A 14,348-nucleotide genomic window follows, 5' to 3' on the forward strand; every position below is an offset into this window, starting at 1 on the left:
AAAAATATACTGTCCCTATCTAGGGTATCAATATTTTCAGTCAGGGAATCCGACCACGCCAACCCAGCACTGCACATCCAGGCTGAGGCGATTGCTGGTCGCAGTATAACACCAGTATGTGTGTAAATACCTTTTAGGATACCCTCCTGCTTTCTATCAGCAGGATCCTTAAGGGCGGCCATCTCAGGCGAAGGTAGAGCCCTTACAAGCGTGTGAGCTCTTTATCCCCCCTAGGGGGTGTTTCCCAACGCACCCTAACCTCTGGCGGGAAAGGATATAATGCCAATAACATTTTAGAAATTATCCGTTGTTATCGGGGGAAACCCACGCATCATCACACACCTCATTTAATTTCTCAGATTCAGGAAAACTACAGGTAGTTTTTCCTCACCGAACATAATACCCCTTTTTTGGTGGTACTCGTATTATCAGAAATGTGTAAAACATTTTTCATTGCCTCAATCATGTAACGTGTGGCCCTACTGGAAGTCACATTCGTCTCTTCACCATCGACACTGGAGTCAGTATCCGTGTCGGCGTCTATATCTGCCATCTGAGGTAACGGGCGCTTTAGAGCCCCTGACGGCCTATGAGACGTCTGGACAGGCACAAGCTGAGTAGCCGGCTGTCTCATGTCAACCACTGTCTTTTATACAGAGCTGACACTGTCACGTAATTCCTTCCAACAGTTCATCCACTCAGGTGTCGACCCCCTAGGGGGTGACATCACTATTACAGGCAATCTGCTCCGTCTCCACATCATTTTTCTCCTCATACATGTCGACACAAAAGTACCGACATACAGCACACACACAGGGAATGCTCTGATAGAGGACAGGACCCCACTAGCCCTTTGGGGAGACAGAGGGAGAGTTTGCCAGCACACACCAGAGCGCTATATATATACAGGGATAACCTTATATAAGTGTTTTTCCCCTTATAGCTGCTGTATAGTTAATACTGCGCCTAATTAGTGCCCCCCTCTCTTTTTTTTAACCCTTTCTGTAGTGTAGTGACTGCAGGGGAGAGACAGGGAGCTTCCCTCCAACGGAGCTGTGAGGGAAAATGGCGCCAGTGTGCTGAGGAGATAGGCTCCGCCCCTTTTTCGCGGACTTTTCTCCTGCTTTTTTATGTATTCTGGCAGGGGTTAAATGCATCCATATAGCCCAGGAGCTATATGTGATGCATTTTTTTTGCCATCCAAGGTGTTTTTATTGCGTCTCAGGGCGCCCCCCCCCAGCGCCCTGCACCCTCAGTGACCGAAGTGTGAAGTGTGCTGAGAGCAATGGCGCACAGCTGCAGTGCTGTGCGCTACCTTGTTGAAGACAGGACGTCTTCTGCCGCCGATTTTCCGGACCTCTTCTGCCTTCTGGCTCTGTAAGGGGGCCGGCGGCGCGGCTCTGGGACCCATCCAAGCTGTGATCGTCCCTCTGGAGCTAATGTCCAGTAGCCTAAGAAGCCCAATCCACTCTGCACGCAGGTGAGTTCGCTTCTTCTCCCCTTAGTCCCTCGATGCAGTGAGCCTGTTGCCAGCAGGTCTCACTGAAAATAAAAAACCTAATCTAAAACTTTCACTAAGAAGCTCAGGAGAGCCCCTAGTGTGCACCCTTCTCGTTCGGGCACAGAGATCTAACTGAGGCTTGGAGGAGGGTCATAGGGGGAGGAGCCAGTGCACACCAGATAGTCCTAAAGCTTTCTTTAGATGTGCCCAGTCTCCTGCGGAGCCGCTATTCCCCATGGTCCTTACGGAGTCCCCAGCATCCACTTAGGACGTTAGAGAAAACACAATATGTTTACCCAGATAGCGCTGTTAACATTGATCTGCGCCAAATTATGTGCCCCCCCCCCCCCCTTCTTTAAAACCCTCTTTCACCGTGGTAAGCAGGGGAGAGTCCGGGGAGCTTCCTCTCAGTGGTGTGCTGTGGAGAAAATGGCGCTGGTGAGTTCTGAGGAACAAGCTCCGCCCCCTCAGCGGCGGGCTTCGGTCCCGCTGAAAATATAAAAAAACTGGCGGGGGATCTGTTATATACAGTGCATAGCCTGTATATATTGTTTTTAGCCAGATTGGAGGTTCCTATTGCTGCCCAGGGCGCCCCCCCCCTGCGCCCTGCACCCTTACAGTGCCTGCCGTGTGTGTGTTGTGTGGGAGCAATGGCACGCAGCGTTACCGCTGTGCGTTACCTCAATGAAGATCTGAAGTCTTCTGCCGCCTCTGAAGTCTTCTTTCTTCACATACCCACCCGGCTTCTATCTTCTGGCTCTGCGAGGAGGACGGCGGCGCGGCTCTGGGATGAACGGCGAGGGTGAGACCTGCGTTCCGTTCCCTCTGGAGCTAATGGTGTCCAGTAGCCTAAGAAACAGAGCCTAACATTAAAGTAGGTCTGCTTCTCTCTCCTCAGTCCCTCGATGCAGGGAGTCTGTTGCCAGCAGGCTCCCTGAAAATAAAAAACCTTACAAAATACTTTATTTTCAGGAAACTCAGGAGAGCTCCCTGTAATGCACCCAGTCTCCTCTGGGCACAGTATTAAACTGAGGTCTGGAGGAGGGGCATAGAGGGAGGAGCCAGTGACACCCATACCTAAAGTTCTTTTTTAGTGCCCATGTCTCCTGCGCTGCCAGTCTATTCCCCATGGTCCTTACGGAGTCCCCAGCATCCTCTAGGACGTAAGAGAAATAGGCAATGAAAGCTGCACAAGCCGTTCGTTCCCGAAGTGACCGCTAGAGGGCGGAGCTCCGGTAAAGTCCTCTTGAGAATACAAAATAGAAAGCGCGGCCACCAGTGCATTATGGGATTCGTAGTTCATGTTTCCTTCCTTGCTCTGGCAATGTAGTTTAGGGACTACAATTCCCGTCACCCATTGCGATGCGACGTCACCCTGCCGAACCCCAGGCAGAACTTGATGCTCACCGAAAATCTTTTAGGTCCAAAATGAGCACAATTAGTGGGGGACAGGGTGGCAGTTGTTGTAAGGAAAGAAACAAATAGACCAAGAATTATCCGCTGCAGTTCTCAAACTGGCCACTTGGTGGCAGACCACTTGGTGGCAGATCACTCGTGTGATTGGCTTGAGCGATGCATGAGCACGTCAGGTGGAACGCACAACCCGGAAGCATAGTTGGAACGCACAACCCGGAAGCCAGGCTGGAACGCACCGACCGTTGGGTTGGGAGTAGTAGCTCTGTAAAAGGTCCACTGACCGGAAGCGGATTAAGCAATGCCTTCTGGGAATTGTAGTCTAACCCTCATTGCTTGAGGAAGTTACTGACGTCACCTTGAACTTCCATTCCCAGAATCCACCTCTCCATGATAAGGCAGAGCTAGGTGATCGCCAAGAATTCCTTTTTCAGGATTGGAAATGAATCCTATCAGTAGGAACTGACAACAACATAAGTAATTCCTTATTGTGCTGCTCTGGTGAGGAGGAAGAGGAGGAGGAAGCTGAGCTGCCAATGTCACTGTAATTCCAGGTAATGGCATCTATCACAGGCTAGTACCTTATGTGCAGCACGCTATATGCTGTTATAGTATACAGATTTAATCATATTATTGATGGTGTGCCATTATATTATTATTTTATTCTAATGCACACATACGTGTAAGCCCATGTGTCACTGACACGTCTTAATTGCTGAGTTCCATAGTCATTAGGGGGAACCGGAATGCTATCAGGAACATGCTCCCTGTACTATAACTTACTAGGGATATTGGAAGTCGCCTCGGTTCTCTGTTCCGTTTCAGGCACCTTACCAGACTCTCCGTTCCGTTGCCTGGTTTCGGAAATCCCCAGTGACTTCTAATACCCTCGTTATTTACAGTGTGACATACATTATTCCATGTAATGTCCTGTCCTATAGGTATATCATATATTGTATTATTATTACCTGTAACTTTATCCCACACCCCGTGTATTCCAGTATCCCCATCCTCATCTCCTACCTGATCATCTGACTTCCTGAGGATGGACAAGGACAAGAGCCACGTGACTGAGACGCTAATAAATATCACCCTGGAGATCATCTACCTGCTGACTGGGGAGGTGAGGGAGTCTGGGAGTGTCACTGTGACATCACTCTTATCTCTATTACTAACACAGGGACCTGACTGGGGAGGTGAGGGAGTCTGGGAGTGTCACTGTGACATCACTCTTATCTCTATTACTAACACAGGGACCTGACTGTAGAGGTGAGGGAGTCTGGGAGTGTCACTGTGACATCACTCTTATCTCTATTACTAACACAGGGACCTGCCTGGGTAGGTGAGGGGGTCTGGGGGTGTCACAGTGACATCACTCTTATCTCTATTACTAACACAGGGACCTGACTGGGGAAGTGAGGGGGTCTGGGAGTGACACAGTGTCACCTAGGGACACGTGCATCCTGAAGATGGTCCAGTTCTGTCTAATTTTGTTCTAATTTTGCTACCTCTTTTCCTTGATAATCCCCCTTTTATTATGTGCAGGACTACATAGTAGTGAAGGCATCCAGTGAGCGTGTGACACCCAGCAGCCATCCCCGTGTGTCAGGAGGACTGAGCAGGACCCAGAGCCCCATCCCGGTGCCTCTACCTCACTCACTGATACATGAGAGGCACAATGACCAGAAGGTCCTGGAACTCACCAACAAGATCATTCAGCTGCTGACTGGAGAGGTGACTGCTGGGAATGGGACATTATACAGTAACACCAGGGGATGTGTCTGGGTGATGACTGGAGAGGTGACTGCTGGGAATGGGACATTATACAGTAACACCAGGTGATGTGTCTGGGTGATGACTGGAGAGGTGACTGCTGGGAATGGGGCATTATACAGTAACAGCAGGGAATGTGTCTGGGTGATGACTGGAGAGGTGACTACTGGGAATGGGGCATTATACAGTAACACCAGGAGATGTGTCTGGGTGATGACTGGAGAGGTGACTGCTGGGAATGGGACATTATACAGTAACACCAGGGGATGTGTCTGGGTGATGACTGGAGAGGTGACTACTGGGAATGGGGCATTATACAGTAACACCAGGGGATGTGTCTGGGTGATGACTGGAGAGGTGGCTGCTGGGAATGGGACATTATACAGTAACACCAGGGGATGTGTCTGGGTGATGACTGGAGAGGTGACTGCTGGGAATGGGGCATTATACAGTAACACCAGGGGATGTGTCTGGGTGATGACTGGATAGGTGACTGCTGGGAATAGGACATTATACAGTAACACCAGGGGATGTGTCTGGGTGATGACTGGAGAGGTGACTGCTGGGAATGGGGCATTATACAGTAACACCAGGGGATGTGTCTGAATGATGACTGGAGAGGTAACTGCTGGGAATGGGACAGTATACAGTAACACCAGGGGATGTGTCTGGGTGATGACTGTATCATTGTGTGTGTCAGGTTCCTTTAAGGTGTGAGGACATCACTGTCTATTTCTCCATGGAGGAGTGGGAGTATATAGAGGGACACAGGGGTCTGTCCAAGGACGTGATGATGGAGAATCACTGGCCCCTCACATCACTGGGTAAGTGGAGGTTTAATGATAGCTGTAAGTCTGCACAGACCTATATCTTAACACTTCTCAGACTTAAATCCAATTTATAAATAATTGCACTTCTTCAGTCCTGTCACTACACTTCAGGTGGGTGTGGATCATTGTGTCGACCAGAATCGAGTCAACAGACAGTAGGTCAACATGGTAAGTGGGTCAACATGTAAAAGGTAGACACTTGAAAAGGCCGACAGGTAAAAAAACAAACAGTAGACACAGTTAAAAGGTCAAAGCGGAAATGGTCGACACACGGTTTTGTTGGGGTTTTATTTTTATTTTTATTTATTTTTTATTATTTTTTTTGGGGGGGGGTCATTTTAAAACATAAAACCACCTGACCCCCAATTAGTGTACCGCTTCGCTCGCCATGCTTCGGGCAAGGTGCCCCGCCCGGCACAGGTTACTATTCCCATTCGTAGTCGACGTGGATAGCAAATTATGAAAAAGTTGAAAACAAATACAAAAACTTGTGTCGACCATTTGAAAATGTCGTCCTGTTTTGTAACTGTTGACCTTAAGCACTGTCAACCTTTTACATGTTGACCTTTTGTACCTGTCGACCATGGGGGTAGACCAATTGACTGTCGACTATTGACTGTTGCTCTATCATCCGGAACCCCTTTAGGCAAGATGGGAACCATAATCCTCAGGCGGTCCAGCTGGCAGCCTAACTCTATCTCAGAACTCCTTACCCTTCCCATGGGTGAAACCTTTCTAATGTCCCATTTTCTGTGCCATGGCCCCTGGGAGAGGGTGTGAGGATGCTCTCCTAGCGGACGGTGTTATCTCTAGGGGACAGCTCCAGTGGTTGGGTGCTGCCTGCCCCTCTCTCAGAAATGCCAGGGCGGACTCCTGCAAGTCTGGCATTCAGCTTTATTAGACAGGATACAGCTAAGAATTATATATGCTTATTGACATCATTTCACATGCCGACACACTCAATGTCGATATTTTAACAATGTTGTAAATATCAGCTTTATTACTACATGCCCCATAGAGATTAGAGCTCCAGTTACTGACAGGAGTGTGCCTGGGCGAGGTACATTTTCCCCCCAGTGCCCTGTACCAGATTCCATTGGCTGTGTTGGTGATCACAAGGAAATGGACGGCGATGAAATAATATATATAAGTGGCCTGTTCTGGGCGGTGGGATGGCCTGGGCAGCAACCGCAGATGGTGGACTGGGTTCCTGCTGGTATTGATGTAAGACCATTCTCTAGTCTCCCTGGACAATCCAAGATATTTGCCTTCCAAAATAAAGACTGCCTTCCCCAGAGCAGCCGTAGCGCACTTTTTCTCCAACGCATCCGGTATTAACCAGACGCAATATATGGTAGAACAGCAGCTTGTTCAGGCAGCAGAGCAGCGAGAGCAGAGCTGGTAGTTCCAGGGTAACTGGAGTCTACAGTTGGATGGAGATGGAGGAACTGGAAGTCCGTAGGCTAGAACTGTGTGCAGTTATGAGGCCTATGAAGAAATAAATTGCGGTCACAGGATAGGCTGCAAAATGCTGAATGGTTTCTCAACACGAGTGTATGAACCGAGGGTGTAACGACTTGGGGCGAGATGTATTAACCCCAAAAATGTGATCAAACCGCAATACCCTTATGAATTAAAGTGGTCCACAGAGGATATTGGAGATATGAGCTGTGTCCTGCTGGCACTGCAATCCCCCTAGACTTCTAGAAGCTCTCTGGTTGCCTATAGAACCCTAAAGGGCTTCTTATCATAGAACTTCCCGGAGAGGAATCTGAAGGATCCCCTCTCTGGCCCCCCATGGCTTGGCATAAACCCAGAAGGACAGCTGTTTTTGAATGAGCTGTTCCTTGCTTAATAATTCATGGATACAGCATTAATAAACACCAGTATACTGTATATGCTATAAGGGGCTGGATGTATCTCATTGAAATTGCCCTTGGAGTCCTGGACCACAATGTAGACTCAGATTATGTGATTATGGATAGAGTTTATAGAGCAGTAAGGATTATGTCAACGAAGGAAGTAATGATGACTTTTTATTACTATAAGATAAAGGGATCCATTCCCATCTGGTACAGCATGTGATAATGTACATAAACTTTGTTACGCGTTTCACTGGACTGCTGCCCGCTTCATCAGACAGTTTATACCTTTTTTTTCTGACGATCGTATTGCTGGATTCAGAATAAACACGCATTATATCCCTGTAGAGTGCCAGCGTCTAGCTTTTTCTGTGCTGGGGACTTTTAGCAGAGTCATGCAAAACTGTTTGATAAAGCGGGCAACAGTACAGTGAAACGCGTAACAAAGTCTTATCACATTCCGTACCAGATGATGAAGACACATTTGTATTGATATGGAGTCAAATCCCCATAGGAAGGGGAAAAGAAAAAGAAACCAGATAAATTTAAGGTGCACTCATCCAACTATTAATTTATCAATATGATTGTTGTTATAGAACATATATATCCGCAGCAGCAGTATCAAATACAGGCTAAAGTGCTCAATAACCATAAATAGTATAGTGGTTTATTATGTAATTCATTTATGTGGGACTCAATTGTCCTTTATTGAAATTAGAGCGAAATATTAAAATACATAGAGTAAGAAGCAGAGAATAGAAAGTGACAGAAATAGAATATATGTGAATAAAGATTTAAAAAACAAAGCTAATGTGTTCGTCCCTTCTTATATTTTCCTGTGTTTATTTTACTTGTGCATTTACATACATATATTTATGCAGCACTGTGTCAGTGCTATCTTTATATGAGACCTACAGTTTTCATATTCATTAGAGCCTATTATGCTGCAATAGAGGGAAACTATGCTGTCTTGCTTTAAAGTTACAAGCTGTTGCAACAAATTGTAGCCAAGTTTCTCTCCACTCCTGCCTATAAGGCTGTAATAATAATAACTTGATTGTAATGTTACACGTGGAGGGGTGTAACAATGTTGCTAAATGTGCAACTTTTGCCTGAAACTCTAAAATGTCACATGGTGTAGAGAATGCTGGTATGACATTATATGTATAAACCCAGTGTTTGAGAGAAAAGATGGGGATAAGCCTGGATAAACAGTTTCACCGCCCTATATTAGAGGCTGTCTGCTTCATAGAGCTTAAGAATCTCTGACCCCAGTTGCTGCTGTTAATAATGCATAAATAAATGTGCTAGGGAGGTGGGTTTAATATATTCCAATATGATGTTAATCCACACTATTTTCCACCTTGTGTATAAGTTTGTATTAGCAGCAGTCGTTGCTGGTACTTAGCAATATCAACTTGTGTCCATGCAGGACATATTAGTAGCACTTAAATATTACTCATTAAACTCAAGTAGCTAGTATTTTATATATAGTGGGTATCAGAGGATCATGCCCCTGTTTGCCGACTAACTGCAGTACAATTACAATAGCCCTAGATGTCTGGATACAGAGAAATTCTTGTATCTGGCATAAACCCAGTTATTTCTCTTGTTTGATATAAGTGTCAGCTATCCCACAGCATACACATGAAATTTCAGGTAAGTATAAAGACATTTAAAAACTCCTCTCTACGAGCAGGTTTGGCTCCTGACACTGCACTATAGGTCTCACATGTATGTTATATGTCAACTGCACTTTTTAAACATTATTATTAAAACGGGAGCACATAGCTGAAGCCTATGCGCATTTCACTCTTAAAGAGCTTCCTCGGGGCACTATAGTGCCCTGAGGAAGCTCTTTAAGAGTGAAATGCGCATAGGCTTCAGCTATGTGCTCCTGTTTTTTTAATAATAATGTTTAAAAAGTGCAGTTGATATATAACATACATGTGAGACCTATAGTGCAGTGTCAGGAGCCAAACCTGCTCGTAGAGAGGAGTTTTCAAATGTCTTTATACTTACCTGAAATTTCATGTGTATGCTGTGGGATAGCTGACACTTATATCAAACAAGAGAAATAACTGGGTTTATGCCAGATACAAGAATTTCTCTGTATCCAGTGGACATCTAGGGCTATTGTAATTGTACTGCAGTTAGTCGGCAAACAGGGGCATGATCCTCTGATACCCACTATATATAAAATACTAGCTACTTGAGTTTAATGAGTAATATTTAAGTGCTACTAATATGTCCTGCATGGACACAAGTTGATATTGCTAAGTACCAGCAACGACTGCTGCTAATACAAACTTATACACAAGGTGGAAAATAGTGTGGATTAACATCATATTGGAATATATTAAACCCACCTCCCTAGCACATTTATTTATGCATTATTAACAGCAGCAACTGGGGTCAGAGATTCTTAAGCTCTATGAAGCAGACAGCCTCTAATATAGGGCGGTGAAACTGTTTATCCAGGCTTATCCCCATCGTTTCTCTCAAACACTGGGTTTATACATATAATGTCATACCAGCATTCTCTACACCATGTGACATTTTAGAGTTTCAGGCAAAAGTTGCACATTTAGCAACATTGTTACACCCCTCCACGTGTAACATTACAATCAAGTTATTATTATTACAGCCTTATAGGCAGGAGTGGAGAGAAACTTGGCTACAATTTGTTGCAACAGCTTGTAACTTTTAAGCAAGACAGCATAGTTTCCCTCTATTGCAGCATAACAGGCTCTAATGAATATGAAAACTGTAGGTCTCATATAAAGATAGCACTGACACAGTGCTGCATAAATATATGTATGTAAATGCACAAGTAAAATAAACACAGGAAAATATAAGAAGGGACGAACACATTAGCTTTGTTTTTTAAATCTTTATTCACATATATTCTATTTCTGTCACTTTCTATTCTCTGCTTCTTACTCTATGTATTTTAATATTTCGCTCTAATTTCAATAAAGGACAATTGAGTCCCACATAAATTAATTACATAATAAACCTCTATACTATTTATGGTTATTGAGCACTTTAGCCTGTATTTGATACTGCTGCTGTGGATATATATGTTCTTTTTTTGTATAATCTGATTTTTATTGAAAGAAGACAAAGTACATTGAAAACATCGTGCTCAAATACAATAGTCTCAGTAAACTAGACCGGAACGACACTGTACTAAATGTAGAGAAGTTGAATTGAGCTCAGCCAGTTGAGTATCCAGAAAGTTCTAAACACTTGTCATTCAATACCTGAGCACATCCAAAATTACACAATAAACTTTAAACTTTCAACTTTATATAGAAAATAAAAAAGAAGAGAAAGAGGAAAAAGGAAAGAAGAGGCAGGAAAGGAGCGAAAGGGAAAGAGAAAAAGGGAAAGCGGGGAAGACACCCTGGGAAGGGTACCAATAGCAAGGCGTAAACAATGTCAGGAAACCTCCCTAGCCACAGTATTACGAGATGTAAAGTTTATACGTATCTGACGTTTTAAAATCAAGCCAGGGAGCCCAGGTGGTCCTAAAAACTGATAGTCGGAAAGTGGAGGTAAGGAGTAAATCTTCCATGGCCATATAGGTATCTATTCTGCGGAACCAATCCCTCCTAGTAGGTGGGGATGAGGATTTCCACAATACAGGTATAACTGCACGAGCTGCGTTACAGAGATGTTTCAGCAGAGATTTCTTGTAACTGGAGACAGGAATCGAAGAATGACCCAATAGCCAGAACGCAGAGTCTTCTGGCAGCTGAACACCTAAGATCTCGGTTGAGATCTTTATTACCTCGTTCCAAAAGGGTCTCAGGCGTGGGCAATCCCACCATATGTGAATCATCGTACCTATTGTTGAGGAGCAGCGCCAACATTTATTTGAGGCAGCAGGGAACATTGTGTGAAGAATGGAGGGGTATCTATACCATCGGGTGAGAATTTTGTACTGGGTCTCTCTAATCTGAATACATATGGAGCTAGCGTGCGCTTTGAGGAAGATAGATTCCCATTCCTCCTGCGATAGTGTTAAACCAAGATCTTTTTCCCACGCGCGGGTAAAAGACGGTTTGGTGTCAGTTTGGGAGTTTTGTAGCATTTTATAAAGAGTAGAAACCGAGTGGGCTAGGGGTTGGGGGGATACACAAAGCTTTTCAAATGGAGTTAGTTCGCGGGAAAATGCCAATCGTGCAGAGTTAGTTAATATAAAATGTCTGACTTGCAGAAACTTCCAAAAATCCGTCTGAGGTATGTCCCAATTTTGCCTAATCTCGGAGAACTGTTTCACCTGAGACGCTGCGATCAGCTGACCGACCCTGAAGAGCCCCATCTCAGTCCAATGAAGAAAATGCTTGGGGTTAAGGCCGGAAGGGAACTCATTATTAGCTAAAAAAGAGGTCAGTGGGCAAGAAGGGGAGGAAATGGAGGGCAGACGGCGTAAATTTTTCCAAGCGGCTATTGTTGGAGAGATCGTCGGGTGGGGGGGGGGAAGCTTTGCAATATGGGGTAACCATGGGAAAATCTCAGGGTGTCGTAACATACAAGACCCTTCAAGTTTCACCCACTGTTTGATATCCCCATTCTTGGTCCAATCGAGCACTCTATTCAGTAACACCGCATGATAATAAGTTTTGATGTTAGGTAGTTGGACACCACCGGAACTAGTAAATCTAGAAAGAGTGGCATATCCAATTCTGGGTCTTTTACGGAACCAGATAAACTGTTGAATCAAGTGTTGAATAGACTGGAACCAAGAATTCGGGATAGAAATCGGTAAAGTTTGGAAGAGGTACAGCAGCTTTGGGAGAGTATTCATTTTAATAACATTAATTCTCCCTAGCCAAGACAGGTGTTTGGAATGCCATCTGCTAAAATCATTACGAATTAAGGATAATATTGGCGCAAAGTTTAGGGTGAACAGTTGTGAAAGATTATTTGTTAATCTAACTCCTAGGTAGGTGATGCAATTAGAGTTCCAAGAGAAGGGGAATGCTTGTTGAAGGCCCCTAACCGCAGCGGGGGATGCGGAGACATTAAGGGCGGAGGATTTAGAGTAATTAATTTTAAAGTTAGAGAGTTTGCTGAAGGTGTCAAATTCTTGCATAAGATGAGGGAGCGAAACTGAGGGGTTGGATATGACCGCCAGGAGGTCGTCAGCGAAAAGCGCCAGTTTAAATTCCTCACCATCCACCTGGGGGCCAGAGATATTAATATTTTTCCTAATAGTTCTTGCTAACGCCTCAATACACAGTACAAAAATCAAAGGGGAAAGGGGGCAACCCTGTCTCGTGCCGTTGGTGACACTAAAGGAGTCCGAAAGAGTACCATTAATCCTGACCCTGGCAGTAGGAGTGGTGTATAGAGCCATGATTCTATGGAGCGCGATAGGTCCCAGGCCAATATGCTCCAGCACAGACCTCATGAAATCCCAGCTGATCCTATCAAATGCTTTTTCAGCATCCGTCGAGAGCAATACTGTGGGTAGTTGCCTCAAGCAAGCCAAATGTATCAAATTCAAAATCTTTGTGGTGTTATCCTTAGCTTCCCTACCGGGGATGAATCCCACTTGATCCCCATGTATTAGGGAGGGAAGAAGGTTATTCAATCTGACAGCCATGAGTTTAGCGTAGAGTTTTAAATCAACATTCAACAGTGAGATGGGTCTGTAGCTGGAGCACAACGCGGGATCCCTACCTTGTTTAGGAATCACTGTAATATGTGCCTCTAGGGATTGAGGGGAAAAATGTGAGGTAGCAGAAATAGCGTTATAGGCACGAAGCAGTAAAGGAGCCAAACTATCCTTAAATGTTTTATAATATGCTATAGTAAAACCATCCGGTCCAGGGCTTTTACCGGACGGAGTTAACGAGATAACATGGTCTAATTCTTGTAGGGTGAATGGACGCTCTAGCAGCTCTATATCTGTCGTTGAAATAGTGGGAAAATCTGTGGCTAACAAATAATTCCGAATTTGAGGTAACACTAACAAAGGGTTAGGGTTATTCGAGGATGTAGCTAAATTATAAAGGGTGGAGTAATACTGCTTAAAACAAGAGGCAATTTCTGGGGTCTTGGAGTGAAGAAGGTCATTAGCATCTTTCATTGCACTGATAAATGAGGCAGAATGCTGTGCACGTAAAGCACGTGCCAACAGTCTGCCAGGCTTATTACCCCATTGGTAAAATCGATTTTGACATTTACGCATGGAGTGTAGCGTGGTATCAGATAGTACTTTATTCAGTCGGGCTCTAACATCAGTTAATTTTGCATAAGTTTCTCCAGACAGAGAAGTTTTATGATCAGATTCTAGGGTATGTATCTGTTGCAAGAGGGTATCGATGAGGGCCTTTTTCTGTTTTTTCACATGTGTTCCCAATTGAATCAGTTTACCCCGGATAACACATTTGTGTGCTTCCCACACTACAATTTTGGACACATCGGGCGTATCGTTCAGGTCAATGTAATCAGACAAGGCCTTCTCGAGTTCCCCCTTACAATAAACATCTTGCAAAAGAGATTCATTCAAACGCCAAGACCATTGACCTAAAGTGGGAGTTTGGAGCGAAAGAGACATAGAAATAGGAGCGTGGTCTGACCACGTGATTGAACCTATATCAGCATCTAAGAGGAGGGGAAGATGTCTATGGCTTAAAAATAGGTAGTCTAAACGTGAGTAGACTTGGTGGGGATGAGAAAAAAAGGAGTAGTCTCGGGCAGTAGGGTGCAGGACTCTCCAGGAGTCGGCCAGCTGAAGCTCGTGGAAGACTTTCCGAACTTGGCAATGCTTGCGCTTCGAAAATCTAGGGGCTGCGTTAGAAGTATCTACTGTGGGATTTAGAGACCAATTACAATCACCTCCCAATACCACTATGCCCTGCAAGAGAGAATCAAACTGAGAGAGGAGTGATGTAAAGAACTGGGGTTGGGCTTGGTTGGGAGCATACAACACAATAAACGTGAAAGTTTGTT

General features: G+C 44.7%; 1 protein-coding gene across 1 annotated transcript in view; it reads left to right on the forward strand.

Annotated features, from left to right (window-relative positions):
- Positions 1-14,348, forward strand: part of LOC134984006 (uncharacterized) — a 215,462-nt gene that overhangs the window by 195,018 nt on the left and 6,096 nt on the right. The window contains exons 9-11 of the mRNA XM_063949664.1: positions 3,943-4,037; positions 4,460-4,648; positions 5,388-5,511. Coding sequence (XP_063805734.1) covers positions 3,943-4,037; positions 4,460-4,648; positions 5,388-5,511 — 408 coding nt within the window. The remainder of the gene's footprint in view (positions 1-3,942; positions 4,038-4,459; positions 4,649-5,387; positions 5,512-14,348) is intronic.

This window comes from Pseudophryne corroboree (assembly GCF_028390025.1).
Source record: "Pseudophryne corroboree isolate aPseCor3 chromosome 3 unlocalized genomic scaffold, aPseCor3.hap2 SUPER_3_unloc_3, whole genome shotgun sequence".
Taxonomy (NCBI): domain Eukaryota; kingdom Metazoa; phylum Chordata; class Amphibia; order Anura; family Myobatrachidae; genus Pseudophryne; species Pseudophryne corroboree.